The 27177-nt window shown below is 31.7% G+C and overlaps 3 protein-coding genes and 1 long non-coding RNA gene across 8 annotated transcripts; 2 read left to right on the top strand and 2 right to left on the bottom strand.

The window, feature by feature from the left end:
• Nucleotides 1–11848: 11848 nt before the first annotated feature.
• LOC122590757 (scarecrow-like protein 18) lies at nucleotides 11849–13784 on the bottom strand. The gene is made up of 2 exons (XM_043762932.1): nucleotides 12777–13784; nucleotides 11849–12172 (listed from the first exon to the last, which is right to left on the bottom strand). Exons 1-2 carry the CDS (start codon nucleotides 13782–13784, stop codon nucleotides 11897–11899), a joined length of 1284 nt encoding a protein of 427 aa, XP_043618867.1. The 3' UTR covers nucleotides 11849–11896.
• A 759-nt stretch (nucleotides 13785–14543) lies between these two features.
• Nucleotides 14544–17598, top strand: LOC122592714 (glycerol-3-phosphate acyltransferase 9-like). Of its 2 annotated transcripts, XM_043765006.1 has the most exons (7): nucleotides 14544–14685; nucleotides 14786–14885; nucleotides 15078–15173; nucleotides 15302–15398; nucleotides 15576–15663; nucleotides 15749–15845; nucleotides 16950–17598. In XM_043765006.1, the coding sequence occupies exons 2-7, from the start codon at nucleotides 14844–14846 to the stop codon at nucleotides 16977–16979; spliced, it is 450 nt and encodes a 149-aa protein (XP_043620941.1). In that variant the 5' UTR covers nucleotides 14544–14685; nucleotides 14786–14843; the 3' UTR covers nucleotides 16980–17598. The 2 variants fall into 2 exon arrangements, with proteins under 2 accessions (XP_043620941.1, XP_043620940.1); XM_043765005.1 differs by having other exon boundaries at nucleotides 14544–14885.
• A 514-nt stretch (nucleotides 17599–18112) lies between these two features.
• Nucleotides 18113–27001, bottom strand: LOC122594079 (protein LTO1 homolog). Of its 4 annotated transcripts, none has more exons than XM_043766553.1 (4): nucleotides 26629–27001; nucleotides 26109–26343; nucleotides 25935–25997; nucleotides 18113–18950 (listed from the first exon to the last, which is right to left on the bottom strand). In XM_043766553.1, exons 2-4 carry the CDS (start codon nucleotides 26282–26284, stop codon nucleotides 18524–18526), a joined length of 666 nt encoding a protein of 221 aa, XP_043622488.1. In that variant the 5' UTR covers nucleotides 26285–26343; nucleotides 26629–27001; the 3' UTR covers nucleotides 18113–18523. The 4 variants fall into 4 exon arrangements, with proteins under 4 accessions (XP_043622488.1, XP_043622487.1, XP_043622491.1 ...); XM_043766552.1 differs by having other exon boundaries at nucleotides 26109–26337; XM_043766556.1 differs by having other exon boundaries at nucleotides 18113–18947; nucleotides 26109–26337.
• Nucleotides 24711–25262, top strand: LOC122594080. Its single transcript, XR_006322924.1, has 3 exons — nucleotides 24711–24976; nucleotides 25059–25125; nucleotides 25225–25262. It is a non-coding gene; the product is annotated as an uncharacterized LOC122594080 (long non-coding RNA).
• Nucleotides 27002–27177: the final 176 nt, after the last annotated feature.

The raw sequence follows: 27177 nt of genomic DNA, 5'->3' as shown, positions 1-27177 counted from the left end.
GTAAGATAAAAAGATTGGACTTCTCATATCCCGCCTATGATCGGATTAATTTCGTTGCAAAGGAAAGGTGGCAATTGAAGGACCCACCATTTCGCGTGTAGAAGATGATAGTTCAAATTCCGGCTAACGGGATCATAGCTTGAATTAGACAATAGATCGTCCCAGCGGGCTTGCTCCGACTCAGATGCCCCTGAGATGTAATGATTGGAGTTCCCCTTTACCCCGTTAGTAGTTTTTCACTACTACTACGATGGAATTGAGTATCGTTGTTATTGGTATACTAATCATCTCAACTTTGTATTTTGTGTATTTATTGGTTTGTTTGTGAGATATTAATTAATAATAACTTGAATTAAAAGTATAATAATCTGTCTAAACAAAACCAAACATAATTAAAAAAAAATAATTATCTATACTATACTATAAAGCAAATTCTTTTTTTTTAAATTTTAAATGTCAACATTTACTTTCCTAAAATGTCCTTCTATCTATTCTATATTTACCTAAAATAACTATCATACCTTTTTTCTCTCCTTAAATCTCAACCAATCATTTTTTTCTTTCCTTCATAAATCATTTATTCCCCCAATTCATTCAAAATCTTTTATCTCAAAAACCGTACATCGATAAATTATAAAAGTTATATGGGTGTTTTTAAAATTTCATGCTCTTTCATTAGAGATGTCATTCAATATATACTTTTGACGAATTTTTAAATCCGGGAGCGGAACCCGTACGATTAAGGCATTTGGCTATCACACTCTATGATCTATCATCCCCACTATCTCACCGTCACAACGCGCAGATATGACCTCTTAGAGAATAGAGTATAGACTTTGCTACTTGTCCATTGCCCATTGGTATTAAATTTGGGCCACTCATTATTGGTTATAGACTTATAGTTATGGGCTTCATACAATATTCAGCCCATATTTCCAAAGTCAATCTCCAAATTTATTTCTTTTATCAAAGGAATTAAAGAAAGAAAAAAAAAATCAAGATCCCAATTAGCTAGATTAAAAAAGTGTTAATTAACCTAACCAAACAAACCCATCACTTCAAGTGGATTCACTTGTTACCTTTGGAGCTTGTTAAGTTCTTGTTTGAATTATTTGAAAAGAAAAGGCTATACTTTGTTGTAAGAGGTAATCTTGTGTTCGCAATCATTTCAATTTCTACGTATTTCATTAAATTTAGGGTGCTTATATTGGTCCTTATGTTCATCCTAAATTTTGCGTTTCATTTTTTAAGTTTAAAGTTTAAGAAACTTACACAAAGGTACATACTGTATCTATTTTTAAACACTTTTGTGTTACCAATGATCCTTCAAGCAAATAGACGTTGAGCATAGAGTAAAATACAAAACACTTTCTATTGAAATATGAGTTCGGTATCACATAAAATTTGGCACAATAATTTTCAGAGTCATATTATATAGCACAATTAGTGGAGTTCAAATAACTTATCAGTTACCAAAATGTAACAATTTGCTAGTAACCCAATAACGACCCGCGACTCTTAGCTACGTCCCTTATATATATTGATGTGCGTTTAGAAAACTTTCGGACCCTAAGACATGTAATACAATACTTACTAAGTTTACAGCAAATGATATTCCGAATTCTGACAGTAAAATCGTCTAAACCAAGAAATGTCTACTACGTTGCCGTAGGAACTTATTTTACAAGTCTAAAAAGGAGTTAATCGTGAAATAATGTTTATGTGAAATGTTCATTTGAAAATTAATTTTTCTGTGAAAACTAAAATACTGTCAAAACACACTGTGATCTGAATTTAACACAATGTGTTTTAATAAAACACAATGTGTTTTTATTGTGTAATCTAAAATACGTTGTGTTAAGTTTTAAATCATGGTGTGTTTTTTATAGCGTTGTAAATTAAAAAATTGTTCAAACACACTGTGATATGAACTTAACACAATGTGTTTTCGAAAAACATATTAAAAACACATTGTGTTAAATTTAGAACACAATGTGTTTTGACAGTTTTCTAGTTTTCACAAAAAATTTAGTTTTCAAAAAACCCTAATGTTTATATTGGCACAAATTACGACACTTTGATAACAATAATATGATATTTTATAATCGTATATCGTATACCAAATATAACATATTATCACAATAATCATATAAATACCGGTACTTCGATAACAATAACATAATAATAATATAATTTTGCCATTAAAGTGAAAAACAATATTTTATATTGGCTTACCGTACATTGGAAAAAAAAACGAGTATAACCCGCACAATGGGCGGCGGCGGTGGGAATGACTGTCTAATGGTGTTGGTGGTGGTGACGGTGTCAAGTGGTGTAGGTCGATATAATTGTGATAGTGGAAATTTTACAAGATAAAGGCTTAAAGTGTTAATTATTAAAATAAAGGTTTAGAGTGTAAATTTAAGGGCAAATTTGGTATTTTGTAAAAACTCTTTTTCCAACAGATATTCGTTAAGAATAATTTAGTAATTATATATGTAACTATTTCTAAAAATGGGGCTGTGATAGTTTTTATAAAGGATTATAATATAATATAATTGTATGTCGTACACCAATATAACATATTATCACAATAATTATCTATCAATGAACTAAAACAGGGTTGATATGTTCTTAAAACGATACATGGCGTAATTTTTTTTTTATCAACACGTGTTTTTTTAATTTTATTTATTTTATTAAATTAACTTTTTTAATTGTATATAAATTTAATTTTCTTATTAGACTTGTAATTAAGTTCTAATTTTTGACTTATCAATACAAAAGACATTATAACCTTAATTGATTGATTTGTTTTCTCATAATAAATTGTGTCTTTTTCTTTCCCAATTCTTCAAATCGTATTACTTATATTACTTATAATAAGTTATTAACATGAAGACTTCAAAATTTTGAGTTTACGATCCGAAATCACAAAACTATTTGTTGTCAATCACTATGCTTACAAGTTCTAATTTTGATGTGATTCTAGAAATTTAAGGTAAATCAAAACTCTAACTAAACATATGTTATATTTATCATTACTGTTTATCATAATTGAGTTTCGATTATCGGTTTAATTAAACCACAGTTTTTTCATACTAAAGAATCGTGTATGAGACATATTTGAATTTCTTTATGATACAATCTATATATCTATCGTAAATAATATAAATACCGGTACTTCGATAACAATAACATAATAATAATTTAATTTTGCCATTAAAGAGAAAAACAACATTATATTGGCTTACTGTACATTGGAAAAAAAAAAAAATGCTATCTTCGATCCCTATTTAAAATGCCACTTCGAATTTTTGATTTTTTTTTCCCCTAAAAATTCAAAGTTAAAAGTGGCCATTAATTAACTCTAAACACGTATATATGCTTGTGGATATTCACTCTCTCACCCTATGATTTTACCCCCATTAGATTAATTAATATTGAGGTTGAAATTAATTAGTTGGGATTGGGATGAATAAGTCTTGTGACAACGAAATATTTTGTAACTCTCAGCTTTGGTCAATCATATATCCTGGCCTCGCAAAAATCCCAGAGACTAGTAATGAGGCTTGATCTAAGGTGAGGATTCCATCATTGAAATGAATGTCAATTATGCGAAATTTAGATTTGAGTAGAGGATTCAGGATATATATTGTTATAATATAAATTTGATTTTAGACTTTAGTTGAAACTTAATTGGGCTTATATTAACTTTTTCGATTTGGGCTAGCATAAATTGGGCTTGTTTAGAAACATTTTCTAAACGGAAGCTGTACGGAGTGATAGTGTGATACTTTCACTTTAGTTTATCTGTTAATTTGGTAGCCTAGGTTTAAGTCTGTTTTGATTTTGTAGTTTATGCTACAATATAATGCATTTTGTAAATTTTAAAAAACGAAGATCTAAAGTAAAAATATATAATTAAGTTGCTAATGTGTAAATAAGGTGTCTATGTTAGATGAGCGAATTTGCATCGTCTAGACTCCATCTTTTTAGTTGAACGATTTCTTTTATCTTTTTTACTAACACTACCTTATATTACTCTTTTAGGACATGTTCCAAATTACCCTGTTCATCAATAAGTTACACTATCACTACTTTTGTATTTATTATTTAATATATATATCAAGATTACTTACTTTAAAAGCAAAACATACACCATTTGACGTCGTCGCCACCATCAACAGTCCGCCGCAACTACTGCAGTCGTTGTCATCACCATCGGTTGATGCAATCATCACATCGCACCACTGTATCGCGCGAATAGTATTCCTATACAATGTTAAATATGCCTATGTTGATAGATTAATCTTTGTACTTACATCCAAAGAAGCAAAATTAAACTTCTATTAAATATGCTAACTCCATGTTTGCATCGAGCTCTTCATCTTTATGTTTATCTTTACTTTTTTATAAAGTTTTTTAAATTTTCTTTTATGGTATGTGTTAAGAAATTATGCAAATTTTTTTCTCCAAAAAACGCTTTTACCATATTTATGATTCCTACAATGCCTCTCCACAAACTACAACAGTAAATTATCATATCTACCCTTATAACAAATTGTCACTCTTAAAACAAAATTTTGTCGCAACGTGTGGGTATTATGTTCGTCTTGTTAATTTTAATTAACCCAAATTTTCTATATTCAAGGCCGGTGATGAAGTTGGGCAAAGCGGGCGACAGGCCGAGGTCTAGTTTTTTAAGGGGTCCAATTTTTTAATTTTTATATTTATACACATATATTAAAATTTATATATATTTATATATATAGTTAGCTAAACCCATTATAAATTTTAACAATCACATCAAAAAATTAAACTATACAAATTAATCTACATAAAAAAAGTTTACTGGATTAGAAAAAAAATGTTATCAACCAATTTGTTATGATGAATGCTAGGAAAATTAAACGGATTCGCGGGTGGCTATTACAGTTTATTATTTTAGTAGTATAATTTTGTATTGTTTTTTAATTTTTTTAAACTTTTCTAAATTTTATCGATATAACATTATTTTATTGTCGTTTTTTCACAATTTGTTGCGCATAGAACGTGAGCCTTTTTTTTACGTTCGGCCTAGATACAAAAATCTTCAGAGACGGCCCTATTTATAATTCTCCTTAATTTAACCATAATTGGTGTTCAATTTAAAACTAGTGGATTGTCATAATTTGGTTGTGGTGACCAACATATCTAATTAGCCTTTTAGAAAAGAAACGAGTAATTAATATAATTCAAATTTAATTAATATCTTGGTTATGTCTACATCGATCTGATTGTTCTATATATATATATACGAGTAATATTCTTGATGGAATCTGGTCAGTCATGCTTCAATAATCCCATCGAATTAACCCAAAGAATCTGTTGGATTTGCATTGATATGATGTTTGAACATCAATTGTTTATAGGATTTACTACTTTATAGATTTTTTTATAAGATTAAAATGATGTGTTTGTCCAATAAGGAAGCATGCAAAATACGTAGTGCTTTTTTTATAAAAAAAAAAAAGCTCTACTAGCTTGACACTTTGACAGATAGGCCTAGCTCACAAATGACATAAAATTAAGTAGTTTAAGTTTATATGCAAGACCAAAGAATTGTATCCTGGTTTTTGCCCACATTAACAATCAATTAGTAACTAGCTACTTACCTAGCTAGCCCCTTAGCTATATATATAGTTAGTGCAGATAATATATGTGGGTCTTTATATCTGGCCTTAAGGGGACTTTTCTATAACTGGTTTGGACCCTTTTTCCAGTGAACTCATGGTTTAAACCTGACCAAAAAAGTCTGCTTTCTATTGGAATCTAGGGTTCAACTTCATTAAAGATCCAACTAAAGAGAACCAGGAAGTGACATATATAGACTAATAATGTGCATAGCATCTCATATATACACTAAAAAAGTTTGTTTAGTTGTTCTTCCTTATAAATGTGGACAAATTGTAACATTCAATAAGTATAAACAAACTTATAAGTTTCACATAAATGTGACGAAAATGCGTAATAACAATTGTGTACAAATATTATACTTAGTCCAAATTGTGTACAAATCTTCATACGTGAAAAGTTTCATGTGTAAGTTGTGATAATCAATTATTACCTTTAGAAGTGTATATAAATATAATATTATATTGTCTATAATTATTGAATTGATTCTTTAAAGTTAAAATTAACTTTATACGTAAAGTTAAGAATTTTAATCATTGGATTAAAATTAATTGTCAATATTAATAAATCATATTTAAATTTTAATTTAAGGGTTAATTTTACCTATAAAGTTACTTTAAATTTAAAAGATCTTATCCATAATTATTAATATGTCCACTTTTTCATCATTGTAATGGATGATGTATAAGTGATATAACAAACATTTTTTTATTTACTCTTTTTTTCTCTTTCATTTTAAGTGTTAATATTTGATGAGCATGAACATGAGCATAAAGTTTAAGGAAAATTATGTTTTTTTTAGCATAAAAATAGGTGTGTGTATATTATGACGGGTCGGCATCACAACCGGAACTCTCATTCTGTTAAATAATCAATCCCGTTATGTCATATCATTTTTATCTTTTTTCAACCCCGATGTTAGATGCTCTAACCTTCACTTTGCAAAGCAAAACAAACTATTATAGTATTATTCGACCCTCATCCAAGGTGATCCTCATACCCCACTACCATATGGTGGCTGATGCCAACCCCCTAATACATAAACTGATAAAAGTGTCATTGTAAATTAAAAACCCAATTTGTTTGCAAAAAGACATTTCAAGCGAGACATCTAAAAATGAAAATGTAGACACTTAGAAATGAGATATGAAGAGATCAAATATTTAATGGTTATATTTAATTATAGTTATATCAACATACAATTATAAGTAATACGAGTAATATATTAACATATATAATAATAAAAAAACATTATCCCCATGAATTAATGATCATGACATATTGCATGTAATGTGATTCCACCAAAAATCTTTTCAGTTGTAGCATATAAAACTCTAGATCTAATTTTCATGATTACACGGATTGTCAAGAGTACAAAGTATCCATGGCTGATTACAAGGGTCCTTTTGTCTTTTAGGGGTATATTTGTAGTTGTAGAGCTCATAGAGCCTATTGACAAGCAATGTGAAAGACACTTTGAGTTGTCACTTTGTCTCAATTGGTTACTCGTGGAAACCGAACAAACTCATCATCAATAATTGCACTTATATGAACATCACCTTTTCATGCAATTAGCTATTGAAATATACCAGCTTCTTGCAGGCTATATATATATCACCAAGGTTATGATTGTCTTTGTGTCATAACCTACTCAATTTCAAGAACATAATTTGTAAAAACATATATATGGGTGAGGAGTGTACATATATATCACAATGTCAAAATTTGGCATGGTGTTATACAACAATATATTAAGCGTCCGAATTATTAATTATGTCAATCCACGCCTAAAAAAATTGTCAATCTATGCCAAAGTGTGTAAATGTGCCACAAGTCACCATGTGATTTATGATTAATCAAACCCTTGACAAAATAGGTAGATTTCATGCAATATTGTTCACATACCGATTTGTGTTTACCTCGACATCACCATGCCGAAATTGAAGCCCCGTGTTGATATTAAAGACCCATGCCGCTTATAGTTCGGTACCAAATGCAAGGGAGTGGCAGTGCCGTGTGCCAATTTTGGCGCCGAGCTCTCACACCGTCCACATCTCCCACCCTAGGTAGTATAGAAAACACACGCTAATATATACTAGTAATATTATTGACAACATATTTTCCATGTATATGATCGATCAAGGTTATGACTTGTGCAAATATTCTAGCAGTCAACAAGTACAAATACCATACTAGATGATAAAACGAAATAAAACTATATTATCTAGGATCCTCCTAGATCTTTAATTCATTACGGATACTATAAAATGGTTCAAAAAACTCATTGAAAAAACTCGTGTCAGTTACAGCTAATAATCCCACCCATGTCATTGATTTTCATTATGTAATGTTTTTTAAGTAGTAAAACTCTACCACGCCAAATGTAATAAAAACATTAGGATTACTAATCAAAGATTCTTTGCTCAAGTCCTCTTGCACATAGTTGTGTCAACATAATTGTCCAATTTCAATATAATAGTTGATCAATGCTTTACCAATCAAAATATTTTCAAATTAAAGTATATATGATATCCAACTAGTTGTTAGTAACTTTTTAAAAAACTGCGTGTCAATTCTATAACTAACACATTATGAATTGAAAGGGGTACTTTGATAAACAACTTTTCATGACTTGGATTTTGATATGGCATAAGAATGAAATTTTTAGAGTCTAGAAAATCTTTCCAATGTTGTCCTATTATTATTTCTCCTTTCATGAATGACTCATAAGATGGAATACACATCAACTTTGCCACCTTTTAGGTTAAATCCATTTTGCCTGCATCAAAGACTTTAACCAAATCCCCAAAAAGTATAGATAATGAATAAAAATATAAATAGTTCATTGATGCATAACATTCAATAGAAAATAAGAGTGAATATCATTCCAATTTTTATACATTTTAAATATTAATAATGTAGTCCTAGCTATATCTGTCCAAATATCTACTTAAATAGTGCTATTTGTGCCTATATTTTATGTTTGTATAACTGGTATCAAGTAGATACAATTACATTATATCATACATATCTAAGTAGACCACATAGACTTTTAAGTATCTTATTTATTGTGTAGAGAAAATGCTAGACACAAGTTATAGGGTGAAAAAACATTTCTCTAGCTATATATGTTATTATGTTTTCTTGGCAAATCAATCAAATAATAAATGTATAAAATAAGGAAGAATATAGAAAAAATTGAAATGAAACATATGGGCGTTTGCGTGCGGGATCCAACATTTGCAAGCAACCATCCAATCAATTGTCACCACTCTCTACAATCTACATATCACTCCAACACTATCTACACGCTATCATAATAATTTTACATTTATATTGTTTTCCCTTTTTTTTTTTTTTTTTTTTTTTTAATATATAGAGATCTTAGAAGTGTTCGATTAAAAATCTATTAATCACAGTGATTTTAGACCGTTTGCCAATGTACATTGAATTTATGCGAGGATAGGTTTATAGTATCGGGTTTAAATGTTTATAAATAGAGAGGTTTTGATCATTTGAAAACTAAAATTTACGTGAAAACTAGAAAAACTGTCAAAACACACAGTGATCTAAATTTAACATAACGTGTTTTTAATATGTTTTTCGAAAACACATTGTCCTAAGTTCATATCACAGTGTGTTTGAATAATTTTCCGACTTATAACGCTATCAAAAACACACCGTGATTTAAAACTTAACACAACGTATTTTAAGTTACACAATAAAAATACATTGTGTTTTATAAAAACATATTGTGTTAAATTTAGATCACAGTGTGTTTTGGTCAGTTTTCTAGTTTTCACAAAAAAATTTAGTTTTCAAATGAATATTTCACGATAACACTGAGCAAAAAGAGAAAAAAAAGGGGGGGGGGGGTCAACAATGAAAAGCTAGTTGTGTATCGTCAAAAATTAATGATGTACGGATCGTTTACCCTCTATGAATTGATGGAGAAGTATGGAGAAACTGAGAAATTTGATGTTACAACCTAATGTTCACATGCTTAAAAGTTTTGTTTTAACAACAAATTTAGGCTCAACGGAATTTCTTTTCATAAATGCAACTTCAATTATAGAGAGAAAAAACTCATATTTTAAGAAAATATTATCTTTATCCTTACATTTTGCTAATACCAAGATTTGTCAAGGCCTTCCTACTACCAATCCATCCATGTATGAAACTTTTTTATATTTGTTAACAGTGTCTTGCTACAAACATTGTGTGTATATTAGAATAAAAAATAAGATAATTTGTCGTTCTTAAAAGACGTATATGATTAAAAAAAAGATTTTAAAAAATTTTAAAATCATAACTCTACTCTTTAATTTGTCATATTATTCATCAATCTTAATTATCCTCACTTTAATTTGTCACTGCAGCCCCATTGTAGCGTTACATCTTTTATCATTAAACTTGTGGTGAGACTATCTATCACTGGAATGTAATACTTTTTGTGAGTAATTAAACTAAGTAATTTTTCTAAAAAATAAAATAAAATAAAAATTATTCATCAATCATCCTCCACAATCCACACTTTAGTTTGTCACCCCAGCCCGATTGACTTAGGGATGAAGCTCGACCCCGGATTAATATGGCAATGTCGAACATAGCAAATGCCGCAAGATATATGTAGCTTTTATATAAGTCTTCATATAGGGTTGTATATAAGGACAATCAAATAAGAACAACCTTAAAATAAATACACGGTGAGAACACTTAAAAACTACATTTTTATGCATCTATTTTAGATGCATATTCATCAAAATGATGCATCAAAAAAAAATATGATTTTTTTGAGTTTGACGGATCCATGTTTTGTTAAACACTAAAAAATCATGTTTTTAGTTTTGTGCTTCCATTTTGGAAGAATATTCATCAAAATGATGCATCCAACAAAAAAGGTGTTTTTTTTTTATTTTGACGGATCCATGTGTTGTTAAACACTTAAATAATATGTTAGTTTTATGGACTTTGAATGCATCAAAATGATGTTTTTAAGTGTTCTCATCGTTCTTATCTTAAAAGTGTTCTTACCAGAGTACGTGATATATATGAGGGGTTTTTCACCTAAGTTGTATGTGAGGGATTTTTTCACCTAAGTTGGGTGCATATACTCACTTTTCCCATATATATCTCCTTTACTAGTGCTCGGGCCCGTTCAATGGACGGATAGTTTCAAAATATATTAATAAAAGCTAAAAATTGGAATTCAAGTATATAAAATAGATACCGAATAAAATTAAAATACCTAACGATTCAAAATATATTATATCTAGTTTACCTTTTTTTTTCCCAACGTTAGTTAAATAAAAAAATTGTAGTTTGTTAGATCTAAACTTAAGACAAACACAAACAACTATTTTAGACTATAATTATAAAAACAAAAGAAGAAAACATATGAAAATTAACTCCATATAAATGTTGAATCTAGTTAATCCTCTTTTTTCCCAACTTTAGTTAAATAAAAAATTTGTAGTTTGTTATATCTAAAATTAAAACAAACACAAACAACAACTTTAGACTATAATTACAAAAACTAAAGAAAAATATAGGTTTATTTTCAATCACCCGTGTTATGATAATTAGGTAATAATTAAGATTGTTTTCATATTTTTTGACTCACAATTGTAATTTTAAAAAATTATACTATAAATACTGTTTTGTAAGTTTTTTAAAAAATCACCTCAAGTTGATGGCTAAAAATAAATATAAATTAAATATTCAGGGTTAAAAAGTGTAAATTATTGATGAAAAACAAAAAAGTGTAAATTAATGAGACTTTTTCAACAAATTAATATAAATACTAATATAATGATATATTTGGATAATGATTATTAAGATTTTTAATTTATACTTAATGATATAAGCGATAATTAATTTGATGAAATTGAGCAATTTGATTGGTTAATAAGTTATTATTTCTACTGACTTATATTATATATTAAGATTAAGATAAGAAGATTAAGATTATGATAAAATTATAGATAGATAGATATATGTGTGATCATATTTATCAACATATATACATATTATATTCTAAAAAATTGATATATATTACCATCCAATTTTGCTAGATAGGGCTGATTTATTACGGATTTCTTCATACTGTTACAAATTTATAATACCTATACATATAATCATATATATATATATATATACACTTTATTAAATTATATATACATATAATTAGATTTGAATACAATTAAAAAAAACTAAGTAACTAATGCCAAGAAGAAACTGAGAAAAGAGGTTGATTCTGCCACCCTAAGTTGAAAGATTCATTAAAAACCTCAAGGCTATAACCTTGTGATGGATAATGAATTCTCAACAGCAGCTTTGCCTGAGCCACCGCGAATGCGCTTAGCGGAATCATCCTAAATCCACCACTTCTCATCATCGCCTCCCATGATCGGAATCTTTCGTGTCTTTCACTTCTCATCTCTCCTTCCGCAGCCACTATATCTGCGATTTCTCTCCCAAACCATATTTGTTCCACCTGTTAGAAAAAGATGAAATGATCAATGGATTTAAAATTTAGTAAATAATAAAGCTAGTGCACTAGTTTTTCATTTAACCCAAACCACCTTATTTTATTAACTTAAACTTGAAGAATCCTAGCTAAAGTTCTTACCCTTTTCTTTAGAATGGAAAATAATTGAAGGGTTATTATAGCTAAAAACCTTTTTTTTTATATACATGTTTAACAGTAAATTTAGGGCTCAACGACATTAATTACTTCTTCATCTACCCAACTTTAATTCCTGAAAAAACACGATCATTCTATGGCAAACACCAATCGATCTCTAATTAACCCGATGATTTTGATAAGCAATATCAATTATAGTATATCATATGTATCAAGACGTAATAAGCAGATAAACAGTACATTTTAATTAGTATTTCACTAGTAAAACCTGACATTTTTTTCTCTAAGACATTGATCGAAATATACTTGTAATTACTAGTACTAATTAACATATATATAGTTAAAATATAAATACTCCAATTCACACAAAAAGTGCAGTTTAAAAGCTATTAGCCAGTAATATTGTATAATTTTAGGTTCACTTGTAATACTATCTACTTCTATACATATATACCTCCGTTCGCTCTCTACTATTTGGTGGTAGGGTTGCTTCCATTGAGTCGAAAACCGCGGTGTAATACTTCAATGCCTCACCAAATCTTGACATAAACAATGGCTGGTTATGATTAGCTTCTCTTTCAGCCAAAGTAACCACTTTAGGGTTCATGGTTCTAATTTTTCTAAGTAAAAAACACAAGTTTTCTCGGTTTCTCAACAACCTATGTAGGTACAAAACAAAGTTTACTACTAGTATTTCATTAGGACGAAATACAATCGATGATAAATGACAAATGAGGTCATTAATGTTATCTTGATTTGAAAATAAAAGAGGATGAAACCGAAAATTAAGGCCTAACGAATTCGCGAAATTGGAAAGACGATCCCCCGTTTTTCTAAGGGTGTCTAAGTTAGTCCCAATGGATGTAATTCGAAGTGTGAGTTTAGGGTTAATGGTTACAATTGCTTGCATTAAAGATGGCCATTGAAGACCATGCATTATATTAAAATCAAGAATGTGAATACATTGAGAAGAATAATTATAATGCTGATGATTATCTGATTGTTGCGTTTGTGATTGATCGATGGCTTCTAATATAGCTTGGTTCGCGGTAAGGTGACAAAAGCGAATAAAAGGTGTTATTTGATTAAGTGACAAATAAGATGATTGTAAGTTGAAATGATGAATGTCGATATTGGAATAACAACGGTTTGATGAATAAATCGCGTTATCGAGACGAAGGGTTAGGGCGAGAGTGAAGTAGTGAAGGAGTCGATCAGTCGAGTCGTGAGAAGAAGGAGAAGTGTGGGACGAGAGGAAGGCAAGAAGGTGTTGAGCCGCTGAGAAATCGGACCGAGAAATGAGTTGTGCACAACATATTATAAGTTGGCGCATGTGGACTTGGTGGTGGTGTAGTTGGTCAGGTATATTTTGTGTTGGTGGTGCTAATTGTAAGTTATTGTTGTGTGTTTCTTGATGATGATGACGAGGAGGAGAATATTGAAAAGATGAACCCAACGACATTTTTATTGTATGATTTTTTTTGGTTATATATTCTCGGTAGAAAAAGCATATAATGAAGCAAAATGTTTGTATGATATTTGCAGCCGACAAAGATTGATGAAGGGAGAAAGGCATAAATTACACCATGGAAGTTTGGAGCTACAATGTGTGTGTTTTCTACCTTTTATTTATAGCTACATGATATGATGTGATCCATGTCTTTTATTTTCTTTCAAAAATTTTTAATGGATAATTTGAATTATTGACGGACCATTTAAGTATTACTGTCCCGTTAATACTATCGCTCGATTATATTCCATCACCAAAAGGAAAAACGCAGCATATAAAATCTCATTTTTAATTCTATGTAAGACTTAAACTTATGACATCGATCCTTATTATTAAAGTTAATAGTTGTCTCATCTCAAACACTTGAACAATGACAAATAATGTAATAACATGATTACGTGAGTCTTATAATCTGTTCTAATTAAGTCTTACTTATTTCAATTATATATTAGGAAAAGTTAAATTATCTTAAAATGATTAATCTGATTATTTTATTTATGCAGGAAAATAAAGTTAAACTTTCCAATTACTTTGTGAAAATTTGAAGGGTGAAACTTTCAATTAAAGGTTGTTGAGTGCATTTTGTAATAGGTGACAAAAATAGACAAAATCAGATGGATTGTTGATTCATAGACTTTTGATATTTTTATGAAACTCTACGAATATGTGGGTCTTGTTTATTCACTTGGCAATTTTTATCTACGAATATCTACCAATTTCTTTGCAAGTTTGTTAGTGGTTTGAAAATGGAGTTGCAAGTATAATTCTTATGCTTATCACCCGCAAGTATAATTCTTATGCTTATCACCTTCTCCTCTCTGGAATAACCCACTAGCGTGCCCCATTCCAGACTGTAAATTTTATGAATGCTAACCATGTATATAGTCTGTATTCATGCTTAAGTGGGTATTATTCTATGACCATTTGGTTCTTTGCTCTTGTGCCTACTGCAGAGTTATTATTCTAACACTAGGATGGATAATATTCCTCTCATGCTACATTCCTGTGCATATGCTACTAAAAGGCCATGATAAATTGAGGAAAAGGTTAGAGGTATGGCTGTATTTCTGGCATCTTTTCAGATCTTTGCTAATAGCTAATTCACACCCAAATTTGCACATATTATTAATGTTAGTGATACATAGTTCTATAGATTTGATGTTGTGATTTAAATTTTGCCAAATACATACCTGCATTGCTTTGCTTAACCATGGCTAATCACATATACGTTTATATGGGTCACAGAGAGCTCTGGTTGAGTTGATTTGCAGTTTCTTTGTGGCATCATGGACAGGGGTTGTCAAGTATCATGGTCCACGACCATGTGCAAGGCCAAAACAGGTATAACCTTTGAGATTTTCTTTTTAAACTTTTAGCTTTAATGCATCAGTCCTATATAAATTTAAATTTATCTAATTTCAGTTTTCATATTGGACAGTTTATAGTTAACTATCTTATTGGATAAACAGGTATTTGTGGCCAATCATACATCAATGATTGATTTCATTGTTTTAGAACAGATGACTGCATTTGCAGTCATTATGCAGAAACACCCTGGCTGGGTTGGTACGTGCACATATTTAATTCATAATTTGTGTATCTCAATATATTGACCTATATGTTTCTGTTTATTCTAATGAACTTTGGGAACTTTCTGTGAAATGCTAAATTTGAGACATGAAAGAATGACCTGTGGAAAAAATAAAGTATGAAGAATGTCATTTAATGTTGCTTTTCATGCAGGACTTCTGCAAAGCACTATTTTGGAAAGTGTGGGATGTATATGGTTCAATCGTTCTGAAACAAAGGATCGTGAAATAGTAGCTAGAAAGTATGTGAAGTGTATTCAGTCCAAGCTTTGTTCTTTTTTTGTTTGTCAGGTTTGTACAAAGTCGTGATATATCCTTGCATTTCAGGTTAAGGGAACATGTTGAAGGATCCGACAACAATCCTCTTCTTATATTCCCTGAAGGAACTTGTGTAAATAATAACTACACTGTTATGTTTAAAAAGGTACATTTCTCGACCCATATTGAATTAGCTGTACTTGCTAGTGAGTATGGCTCAGTTTTGGGCCAAAAACAAAATCCGAACTGAAAATTTTAGTTATCCAATAATCCTAAATTGAAACTGATTGGTTTTTGGTTTGTTGGTTTTGTTCAGTTTCAGTTATATTTGTTTTTCATATGTTAACATCAAGGATAGATTGCAAAACTTTGCAGAAAGTCAAATAGCGTTATGAACCTGTTCTTTTTTTTTTTTTTTTTTTTTTTTCACGATTAGTTAAAAGCCCAAAAGATATATGAAAACCCATTAAATTAACTAAATGAAAACCCATTATACTTAAAACTTCAAGCCCATCTAAAACTATAATAAATTTGTAGTCTAATAAAGAAGTTCAAAAGGTCAAATTCCAATAATTTAGATCATGATTCGCATGCAACATATATTAAGTAAAGCATATTGAAGGTAATTGGAGCGGATAGCGGGTCGGTTTTTATCCACCTAACCGAACCGAACCGATCCCATCAGTTAATCAAAAATTAACAAACTGATCCATTGGTTTTATAGTGGGTCAGTTCTGATAGATCAGTTTTTGGTGTATTCGGTTCGTTTTTTTGCTCACCCCTATATAATATTATGTTTACATGGTGAGATAGTTGATTGGTTACATCAGAATGTTGTTTCCATCTATCGGAAGAAGGATCCTTTACGGTAAAGGTGGCATGACTCATTTGTGTTTATATGGGTAGATCTGGGTCATAGTTTTGTCTTACGAAACTGATAAACCTAGATTTGCAAAACTGAAAACAAGTCAAACAGGCCAGAAGTCTTCCAAAGTATATTTAGATTGTATAAATCTCAAAATTGTTTTTAAAGATAAAACTTTGTAATAAGATACTTTATTTGATAAAAAAAAAGGAACAAAAAGATGTTTGTGGGATGCCTAAACCAATCAAACCCATAGTAAAAAAACTTGTGCTGACCCAAAATTTTTTTGATTTAACCCACTAACTTTTATATAAAACAGGATCTGAATTGCCCTGCTCAGGTATATATGTCGTAGTTGCCCCCTTTAGTTCTTGTAATAATTATGTGCATGTAACACGGTGGCAGGTCCAAAGATTACTGATCCATCAGTGTTAAAGAAACAAACAAAGGAACTGATCAAGAATTGGCCCTCTGAATTTCAAAACTTAGTTGATGTCACCCCAGAAGACACAATCATCCGGACCCCACTAGTTGATCGATGGCTGTGGCCAGGTCTGACCCCACCAGCTTCATCTGGTGGAGCTGTAGTGGTTGGTGACGCATGGCATCCAATGACTCCTAATCTTGGTCAAGGGGCTTGTTGTGCTCTAGAAGATGCTGTTGTTTTAGTGCAAAAGCTTGTGCCTGCACTCAATGCTGGACCAGTGGCCATTGAGGATGCCCTTAGGTCTTACCAAAACGAGAGATGGCCACGAATCTTTCCAATCACTGTACGGGCTAATGTAGTTGGAGCCGTCCTGCAGTTGGAGAACCCGGTGGTTTGTGTGATCAGGGACAATGTGCTTGTTCCCAAATTGATCAGGCTTTGACCAATGTTGGAACATACAAACTTTGAGTGCGATCCCCTGTTGCAAACTAAGGTTTAAACTTTCAAGGGTGTCATCAGGAACATACAAAATTTATGGGTTTTTTTCCCCTAGATTTGGCCCTATAAAATACTGTAGTCAAAGTAATTTAATACTAAATTTTGTGGCTTCATGGCAATCCTTACAAATCCTTAAGTTCTTAAAGACCCGAATCGGAACCCATGTTGCCATTTTAGTTAAATGATAAGCAATCACCAAATGCTCGCAATGCCATAACAGAAGCTTTTCTTTTTGTTGATCAACCACATCATGTAATACAAATTCAAGAACAGGGACATTCCCTGCTAGATTCATTTACTTCTCCAATTCGTTCAACTATTTATGCATTGGTTGCAATTCAGGCTAAACTCTATCAGATAATCTAAACTCGTATATGGAATTCTTTATTTCAATCTAACTATGCCCTGGAAATTTAATCACGTTATTATCTTTCATTAATCTTTAACTTTATGAAATGTTCAATTTCCTTGTGACTGCATAAACAATAGTAAGTTGAACATGAAGGGTCACAATCCAACAAATTTCAAAAAGCATATTCAGCTAGCAAGTTCTTCAAGAACTTTTGGGGCTTTCATATATACACCGTCCACAACTATACATGCGCCTTCATGAACCACGGATCTCACTATTTTCGACGTATTATGTCATCCAAAATTCCAAACAACTTAGACAACTGTTTTGTTAAAGGGTGTAATACATGCACTTACTAATTTTGATTATTGCAATAAATTGTGTAGCAAAAGTATTTAATACAAATACACACATGTTCAACTGTTAATTACATACCTAAGAAAAAAGTTTCATGAAAGAATTCCTAAAAAGGACGTTTGGAATTGCGATTGCAAGGTAATGCAAAAAGCTAATCCCAGCCCGGCTCTTCAGAATTGCATTTTCTTAAAAAACCTTAGATTATCGTTTTGTCATGGTTCCACGAACACTATTTTCTAGATTATTTGAATCTAGCAAACGTCATACTTCAGTTATCTACGCAAAACGCAACCCCGAATACCAGTTTAATAATTGGTTGATCACTTGATCCGAAGCTGGTACACCTCAAAACTGAATCTCATTCGGGTTTGAGGCTTTTGGATACCCATTGTACTCCAACTTCACATTCAATGTTGCACAAATAGCCCGAAACTTCAACCTTAATGACCCCATCATATCCGTTACAGACTCGTTTTCTGGCTCCAGAATCGGATACTTGGTCACCAACTCGTCCATCTCTTTGATGTTCTTTTGCACCCTTGCCGAGAAACATGTTGGTTCAACTCGGAGCACAGACTTCCACACGTCAATGCAGCCTCTGTAAAACCCTAATTCTTCACCAGTTATGAATCCTGTTTTCAGTCCAACTTCACGTCCATCGTCTTTTCCAGAAGCAAAACCAGTATCATAGCCTTCTTTAAACCCTTCATTCAAGTGGATATCTTCCAAGTTTATTGATGCACCAAATATGTCGTCAGAAAGATCCATGCTGCTGAGTATGAACAGGAAAAAGAAAAGATTACTTGATAAGCGAGAACAAATGAGCACTAATCTCACTTCGTCAACACTAAGGTGACAAACTGGGCGAGGGTAAATGGGTTGGGTAACGGACCAATACAAGAAATCCTGAAGTGTGGGTTAAACAGGTTAGGCTAACATCCTGAAGTGAGCTTTTTACGAATAAATAATCTGATAAATATGATTACTACACCATGAATAATACCATCCAACATTTTTAGTAAGATTTACTGATACTTGTATAAAACTCGGATAACTTTCAACCCAACGGGCCACACTCATTGTTAGTTAATCGTCTAGCTTAGCGTTCGAGTATACGGCCCTCTAAAGATAAAGCACAACCCAAATTGCCACACACTCACACACATATATATGTAAGTTGGCAGAGCAGATTGCCACCTAACTATAAGCATAACTATATTTTTTTTCTGGGAAGTACAAACAAGTAAGCAGTCTAGCCAACAAAGCTAACCAGCAGCAGCAGCAGATAACCAAGTTTCAGTAGTATTTCAGGTTCACATTTATTTATGTATAATAGCTAAATTACAATTTCGAAACAATTACAAACCATCATTAATTAGTGTATTGGATTAATGGCAAGATTTGTCAGATGTTTACTGGAAAAACAAATACAACAAAAGTAACAGAGTAATATGATGAACTCTTAATGAACAAATCATAAACTAATACGAAATAATATATACACACACACACACATATATATATGAATCATATGTCCGCGCAATGCGGCGACAACTCTAAAACTTGTTCATCAATATCATTCACAGTGAGTCAATAACATAAAAGAGCATATGGAAACCAACCAATCCATCAATGTCTTCTTGCTAAATTCCACACCATTGAATCAACATTTAAGTTCTGATACATTTGCTCAAGATAAATCAAGACTTCAAAAACTTCAGCTAAGCACATGTGCCAAGTCATTATGGAATCTCAAAAAACTTTTAAACAGTTTCATGGTAATTAAGAAATGACAAAGTGCAAGATGTACTGTTTTAAGCAAGATCATGCAAACCCTATATCTTCTAAACATGATTTCTACACTACCAAAGTAAAGACACACCAAATGCATAAAAAGAAGAGGAATACATGAATTACATCCAAGCTGAACTTGAACTGAACAGAAATATATATGTCTAATGAAATAAGAGGTGTCACATTAGGTAGCTAGTTGTTGTCAATTATGTTGTTGAAACTGATGATTTCTGACATTACCCAGCTTGTGGGCAAAACTGAGTGAAAGATGAACACATCTATAGAAACAAAAAAATATAAGATTTGTAGTTCCAACCGTTAATAATATGATCTCCCAAACCTATAAGCAAACAACTCCACTCACACCTCCTATTATGTAACCAAGTTAGCATACAATGAGCTAAATTCTAAATCCAAAAATTGCCTAAAACACATAAAAATCTAAAGTTACAAAACCACCCATGAACCAAATAACCATCCTTGATGTTCAAATGGTCACATTTTGGTGTATAGACAAATGAACTAAATAAGACCTAAAGCAAGTAGAAAAAAGAAGACTAAATGTTTAACATGAAACTACAGACAAACATTATGAAACTCAGTTCTGCCCTATATACCCTATATATATATATATGGGGGAAGGGAATATGAGGCTGTTAGGCACCCAAGTTGGGTGAAAAACCCCTCACATACCTTTTTTTAAAAGGTAAAAATCATGGGGGACCATGTATTTATTTAAAATATTAGTATGTGAGGGGTTTTTCACCCAAGTTAGGTGCATAACAGCCTCATACTCACTTTTCCCTATATATATGAGAAAAATGAATATGGGGCTGTTATGCACTCAACTTGGGTGAAAAACACCTGACATACCAATATTTTAATATTTTGAATAAATGTTGGGGCCCCATGATTTTTATGGTTTAAAAAAAAGTATGTGAGGGGTGGTTTCTTATAATAGCCTCATGTTCACTCGGGTATTAAAAGTGTTATCAAATTATAAGTAGACGGCGGTTATTTATTTTGGATAAAAAGAATAAGAAACTTCCAGGCTCGAATCTGTCAAGAATGAGGTCACAAAAACATTGTCACTGCAATAAAATGGAATTAAAGATTGTTACCAAGCCAAGAAAAGATTATGGTTTCAAGAATGTAGTTTCATAATGTTTGTCTGTAGTTTCATGTTAAACATTTAGTCTTCTTTTTTTCTACTTGCTTTTGGTCTTATTTAGTTCATTTGTCTATACACCAAAATGTGACTATTTGAACATCAAGGATGGTTATTTGGTTCATGGGTGGTTTTGTAAGTTTAGATTTTTATGTGTTTTAGGCAATTTTTGGATTTAGAATTTAGCTCATTGTATGCTAACTTGGTTACATAATAGGAGGTGTGAGTGGAGTTGTTTGCTTATAGGTTTGGGAGATCATATTATTAACGGTTGGAACTACAAATCTTATATTTTTTTGTTTCTATAGATGTGTTCATCTTTCACTCAGTTTTGCCCACAAGCTGGGTAATGTCAGAAATCATCAGTTTCAACAACATAATTGACAACAACTAGCTACCTAATGTGACACCTCTTATTTCATTAGACATATATATATTTCTGTTCAGTTCAAGTTCAGCTTGGATGTAATTCATGTATTCCTCTTTTTTTTATGCATTTGGTGTGTCTTTACTTTGGTAGTGTAGAAATCATGTTTAGAAGATATAGGGTTTGCATGATCTTGCTTAAAACAGTACATCTTGCACTTTGTCATTTCTTAATTACCATGAAACTGTTTAAAAGTTTTTTGAGATTCCATAATGACTTGGCACATGTGCTTAGCTGAATTTTTTGAAGTCTTGATTTATCTTAACAATATTATTGACCCATATATTCTCATTAACAATATTATTGACCCATGGGTATTAACACTACAAACAATATGCCATTTAGTGGCATACACTTTTAATGGCATATCATTTATGTGTCACTAAATCATATGTTTTTGTGGCATTTCATATGTGCCACTAATAAATCAAATGTTATAGTGGCACTTATATAGCTTTTGCCATTAATAGTCAAATGTTTTAGTGGCAATTTTTTGATTTTATGCCACTAATATATATACTCATTTGTGGTACATGGTATTTTTACCATTATATACTTTTTACTTAATTTATTTTATAAAACTTCTCCACTAAAAGCTTTTGATCAAAAAAATTAGCGGGTCACACCAAAAAATTTCGACAGAAAAAAATGAGCGGGTCACATTCCCTCCATTACAGAATTCCCAATTCACTCCCACTTCAAAATCCCTAAAATTTTCAATCCCCAAATCAACTCCCACCTAAAATCCCAAAATCACTTTGAAATCTTCCAAAATACTCCCAAACTCTTCAAACCCCCAAATCACTTCTACTTTTCTAGGGATTTTTTTTTTATTTTTAATTGTTCACTCCGATTACTCATAAATCTCAGGTAGTTGTTTACGATCTACCTTTACATGTTAATTTTCATATCTAGTTGATTTACTTTATCATGACTATGGATGTATTAATTATGATATATTTATATTATCTTTTATTACTTTATATATTTATATGTTCTACTTGTAGCTTTCCGATTTGAGATCTTGACATGCAATTAATGAAAAAAATTACTACTAAATGTATATATATAGTTATAGTGTTTGGCCGTACAGAGTATTAAACAAATGGGAGGGGTTGGTCCTTCACTTACTTTGTAAGTGTTAGGTTACAAATTTGATAAGATTTATTTATGCAAATGGAAATTATATGCCTGTTGTTTGTGTATATGTATTGTTATGTTGTGAGTAGTAGTTTTTACAAAAATGTTTGCTGCCATGTTTAATTCCAATGAGAAATTGAAGATAAATGACGGCTTCTCAAGAATAAAAATATATGGAATGCTAGGATTTTATATTTTGTTTGACTCTTTCATTTCTCATGAAACAGAAAAGTAAAAAAATTTTTATCTTATATGCAACTTGATGTAGTATATGCATCTTTAGATTTAGATTCATCCATGTACCATTAATAAAAATTTGAACTACTTGTGTAAAGTGCTAAATGACTAATGAGTTTGGTATGAATATTTGATACGGTTTTAGACAGGGTTAGAAGTTGCAAAATATTTTTAAGCTTTTATATATGTTGGTTGACCCTTTTATGTGTTTGATATATATTTCTCATAAAATATATAATATAAGTTTGGTATGAAAATGCATATTATTATCATTATTTCTCATAAATCAATTTGACAGTTGCAAAATTGTATTGCCTATTTTTTGTTAATACCAGGATGGGTGGTAAGAGCAAAAGACTATGTATCATCACCACTGAAACTGATGATGAAGACGACCCTGCTCAAAGTCAAAAGCAACAACACATGGAAGAAGACAGTAACGGTGACAGCCTAAATCTCCAAGAAGAAGGTCAATCTTCTGATCTACAATCTCTCGAGCCTGAGTTGCCTACTAATGAAGAAAATTCTGATGAAGGTATGTGGTCGTAACACTTGAGGCGTTGCTTATTAGTCAAACGTTTTAGTTATAGTAGTTAGTTTTTCTCCTTATAGTTGCTTATTGGTTGAAATTCTATGCTAGACTTCGGTTGGGATATTTAAGAATACATTATTATCAGGTCCTGAAAAGAAGGTCAGGGGTCCTACTCAAAAAGCTGAAATTTGGGAGATGGGCAAGTCTAAAAAAATAGGCGTAACATTTAACGAGTTTGGGAAACCAGTAGGGGATGAAGGTAATGAGCTCATGCAATATCTTGGAACCCTTGTGAGGATGTCTTAACATGTAGAAATTGACTATCCCGACTGGAGAAAGGTTCCAATGAGAAAAAAGGAGGATATGCATCTGATGGTTAAGGTACTAGCTTGTTAAAAAGTCTAAGATTTTTGTTTCTTGATAAATTCATATATGCTAACATATTTAGGCTACATATGTAGGCAAAATTTGTTTTTTATCCTGCTGAAACACCTGCTATTAAGAAATGGATTATCTATAGCATGGGGAAAAAGTGGAGGACTTGGAAGGGTTCATTGAAAGCAACTGCCTATGGCTCGAGCCTCACCATTGATGAAATTGTGAAAAATGAAACTGAAAAAGATGGCAGGGTGAATTCTGAACAATTTAAAACTCTGGTAACTCGTTGGTTCACTCCAGAATTTCAGGTAACAAGTGTTTGTAACTTTGGCGACTTTTCATTGTAATATTTCACTTTTATAAAATTGATGTCTAGAGTTTCTTTACTTTATCACTTGTTATTTAACAGTACAGAGGACATGTGAAGAAAGAAGAGAGAGTCATAAAAAGTTGAAAGAGCCTCATGTAACTGGGACAAAATCATTTGCCCGTCTTGCTCATGAAGAGGTATTATTATATCTACTTTGACATTTATTGTTTTATGCTTATAGCAGTTTAAGTGTCGGAAGTAAAGTACACATTATATTGTTACAGGAGATAAAGAATAATGGTGTACGCCTAACAAGGGGAGAGCTATACATAAAAAGCCATACTCGTAAAAATGGAAGAATTGTGAATGATAAGGCTGCCCAAGTTGCGGTAGTGTACTTCAGAAACACTTATAACTTTATTTTGGAACAGAACACTTGTTACTAATTTATATGCTCGTTGAGCTCACTAACTCAGTATTTGTTATGCAGGATTCATTGAAAGCTCTTGAAAAAGAGTCGACAAATATAATAACTGATAGGTATGATTTTGAAAATGATGTCTACTCTAAAGTCAAAGGACCAGAGAAAAGGGGATACATTCGGTTAATAGGTCGAATGCCAACAGTTAAGGAGAGTGGTGCTTCGTCATCTACACAGCCACAATCTGTGGAAAGTCTCAAGAGTGATTTGGCTACAACACAAAGTGAGTTGGCAACTACAAAACTTGCCGTGAGCACTTAATTGAATCTATTTCATGAACATATCCCAAATGCAAACTTGTCCGGGAGTCCTTAACAATCTGAATATGCAGGTACATTACGTACTATAAATTTTTTATTTTTTAAAGTTATTAGCCCATTATTAGTTCCTAAGTTTTTTAAACATTGTGTTAGATTTCTGATACGTCTTCAACTTTTCCGAATATCCCCTTAGCCAACCAAAGGTCACCTGGAACTAGTGGTAAATACCTGCTTTGTTTAACAATCATAAGTGTAGTAACACTTTACTTGTGAGCTTTCAATTATTTTCAATTTGTGTTGTCTTCATTTGTTTCAACAGGAGGAGGAAGTAGCTAGTGTTCTTTTTTATGACTTGACAAAAGGTTCATCTTGCATCAGACCCGGGGGAAGATGCTCAGTTGTGCATAACTTGTCGTTTCTTAAACGAGTAGTTTGTTAGGTACTCTTAGAGTCTTTTGTTAGATGTTTTAGATGTACACTTTTGAAACTTTAGTTCCATGTACCTTTGTAACTCGACTAACGGAATGAACCTTAGGGTTTATCATGTATTGTTAAACATTTGAAGAAGTTTGAATGTTTCGTAGCTTGTTTGTTGATTGTGTTCACATGACAAAAATTGTTTTACGATGACACGAAGTATGTGTCACTAAAAGCTTCTTAATAGCTTGTATTTAGCAAACAATTAGTGGCACAAATTATTTGCCACAAAAGCATTTTTTGTTATTGTGGCTCAAAAAAAAGTGCCACTATAGGTATAAAAACTTGCAGTGGTAGATATAAAAAGTGCCACTAAAGGGCTTTAGTGGTAGCACTTGTAGTGACACTTTTTTTGTATGCCGTTGTAGCCTAGAGTCGCTTTTAGTGGCACTTTTGTTACTTTTTGTGGCACTTATTGTATGCCACTGAATGTCAATTTATTTGTAGTGTAACCAAATTAGAAAAACAAGTAATATCATAGCTAGTGTAGCATGTTAAAGAAAAACACAGATAAAAAACTGCAATTTTGAAAGCTAAAAAATGTATACTTACTTAGGAACCGCAGTAGGAGATCCCCAGTTACCACGACCGGCACCATCACGCTTAAGATCATTACTGCATTAACAAAAAAGCAGCTTAGAAGAAGTGGCCAACTAGAAAAAACTTTCATTTTTCAGGCATAACGTTTTAATCTCAAAAGGTTAACACATCGAATAGCTTTCTTACCCACGACCAGTCATACTGCAGCGTTCAAAAACCCTTCTAGGGCGTTCACCATCCATATCCCCATTTGCGTAGCCACCACGATAAGCGCCACGGGAAGAACTGAATCCACGTCTCTCAGAGAACTTATCAACCTCTCCGTCAGCTGTAGGCATGTAACCTCCATTGAAGCCATTCATATCAAATACACCTTAATCCTTCATATCGAATCCTGTCTTTCTATTACAAGATCCTATAACTAGTAAAGTACGATTAAAAAATGTGTTTATCCTCGCTTTATATAAAAAAAAAAAACAAAAAGCAGCTCAATATACGTAGATTGGCTATCAATTCTAAGTGATATATTATTATTATTATTATCATTAACAAAAACAACATAGCAATATTTTCAATTATAAGGATCTCAACTACAGCTAACCATGTCACAAACTTATTTATTTTTAGTTCATTTTATACATATACAATATATATATATATATACACATATATATAAAGAAAGGGAAATAGAGAGAGAGGAATATACCAGCCGGAGCTTTCTTAGGAGCAGGCTTAGCAGTCAAACCACCGGCAGTCGGAGCTTTCTTAGCCGGAGCAGCAACCGGAAGCCATTTTTCAAGTGAACATCAAAATATTTTACTTATGAGCTGAGTGACGTCATCGTTATCATCATCAACCAAAAGATCAAATGGGTTTCTTGAGGCCATTTTTCAATAGCACAAAAAATGGGTTTTTCAATATATGACTTAAGAATGATAATCTCAAAGAACTAAAATCAAAACCCCATTAATAGGTGATATACAAGAAATATATAGAGACAGTGTTTGTGTGTGTGTGAGAGAGAGAAAATAACAGTAAACCCTAGCCGAAGCGGCAGAGAGAGAGAGAGAGATGAGAAAATGAGGGTGTGAAAAGCTGATTTTAAAACCGGTTTTTTGTTTTCGTGTAATGTGGGTTGGGTTGGGTTTTGTTTACATTTTGGGCTACTACCAGTGCTATTGGGCTAAATAGTAGTACCTTTTTATATTGTTCATCACTCTTTTTTATACATGTGTATCAAAGTTATATGAATGAA

This window comes from Erigeron canadensis, chromosome 3, assembly GCF_010389155.1.
Source record: "Erigeron canadensis isolate Cc75 chromosome 3, C_canadensis_v1, whole genome shotgun sequence".
NCBI lineage: Eukaryota > Viridiplantae > Streptophyta > Magnoliopsida > Asterales > Asteraceae > Erigeron > Erigeron canadensis.
The sequence above is the reverse complement of the archived record's forward strand: the minus strand, read 5'-3'. Positions and strand labels throughout refer to the sequence as shown.

Bases quoted from the DNA above. Each gene is read 5' to 3' on its own strand.
- LOC122594079 (XM_043766553.1), bottom strand. From the start codon at position 26,284: ATGAATGGCTTCAATGGAGGTTACATGCCTACAGCTGACGGAGAGGTT. The intron at 25,998-26,108 runs GTAAGAAAGCTA...TTGTTAATGCAG, and splicing joins TGCAGTATGACTGGTCGTGG to TAATGATCTTAAGCGTGATG. The intron at 18,951-25,934 runs GTAAGTATACAT...GTTCATACTCAG, and splicing joins TCTCCTACTGCGGTTCCTAA to CAGCATGGATCTTTCTGACG.
- LOC122590757 (XM_043762932.1), bottom strand. From the start codon at position 13,784: ATGTCGTTGGGTTCATCTTTTCAATATTCTCCTCCTCGTCATCATCAT. The intron at 12,173-12,776 runs GTATATATGTAT...TTTTTCTAACAG, and splicing joins ATAGTAGAGAGCGAACGGAG to GTGGAACAAATATGGTTTGG.
- LOC122592714 (XM_043765005.1), top strand. From the start codon at position 14,727: ATGCTTAAGTGGGTATTATTCTATGACCATTTGGTTCTTTGCTCTTGT. The intron at 15,399-15,575 runs GTACGTGCACAT...CTTTTCATGCAG, and splicing joins GAAACACCCTGGCTGGGTTG to GACTTCTGCAAAGCACTATT. The intron at 15,846-16,949 runs GTACATTTCTCG...ACACGGTGGCAG, and splicing joins ACACTGTTATGTTTAAAAAG to GTCCAAAGATTACTGATCCA.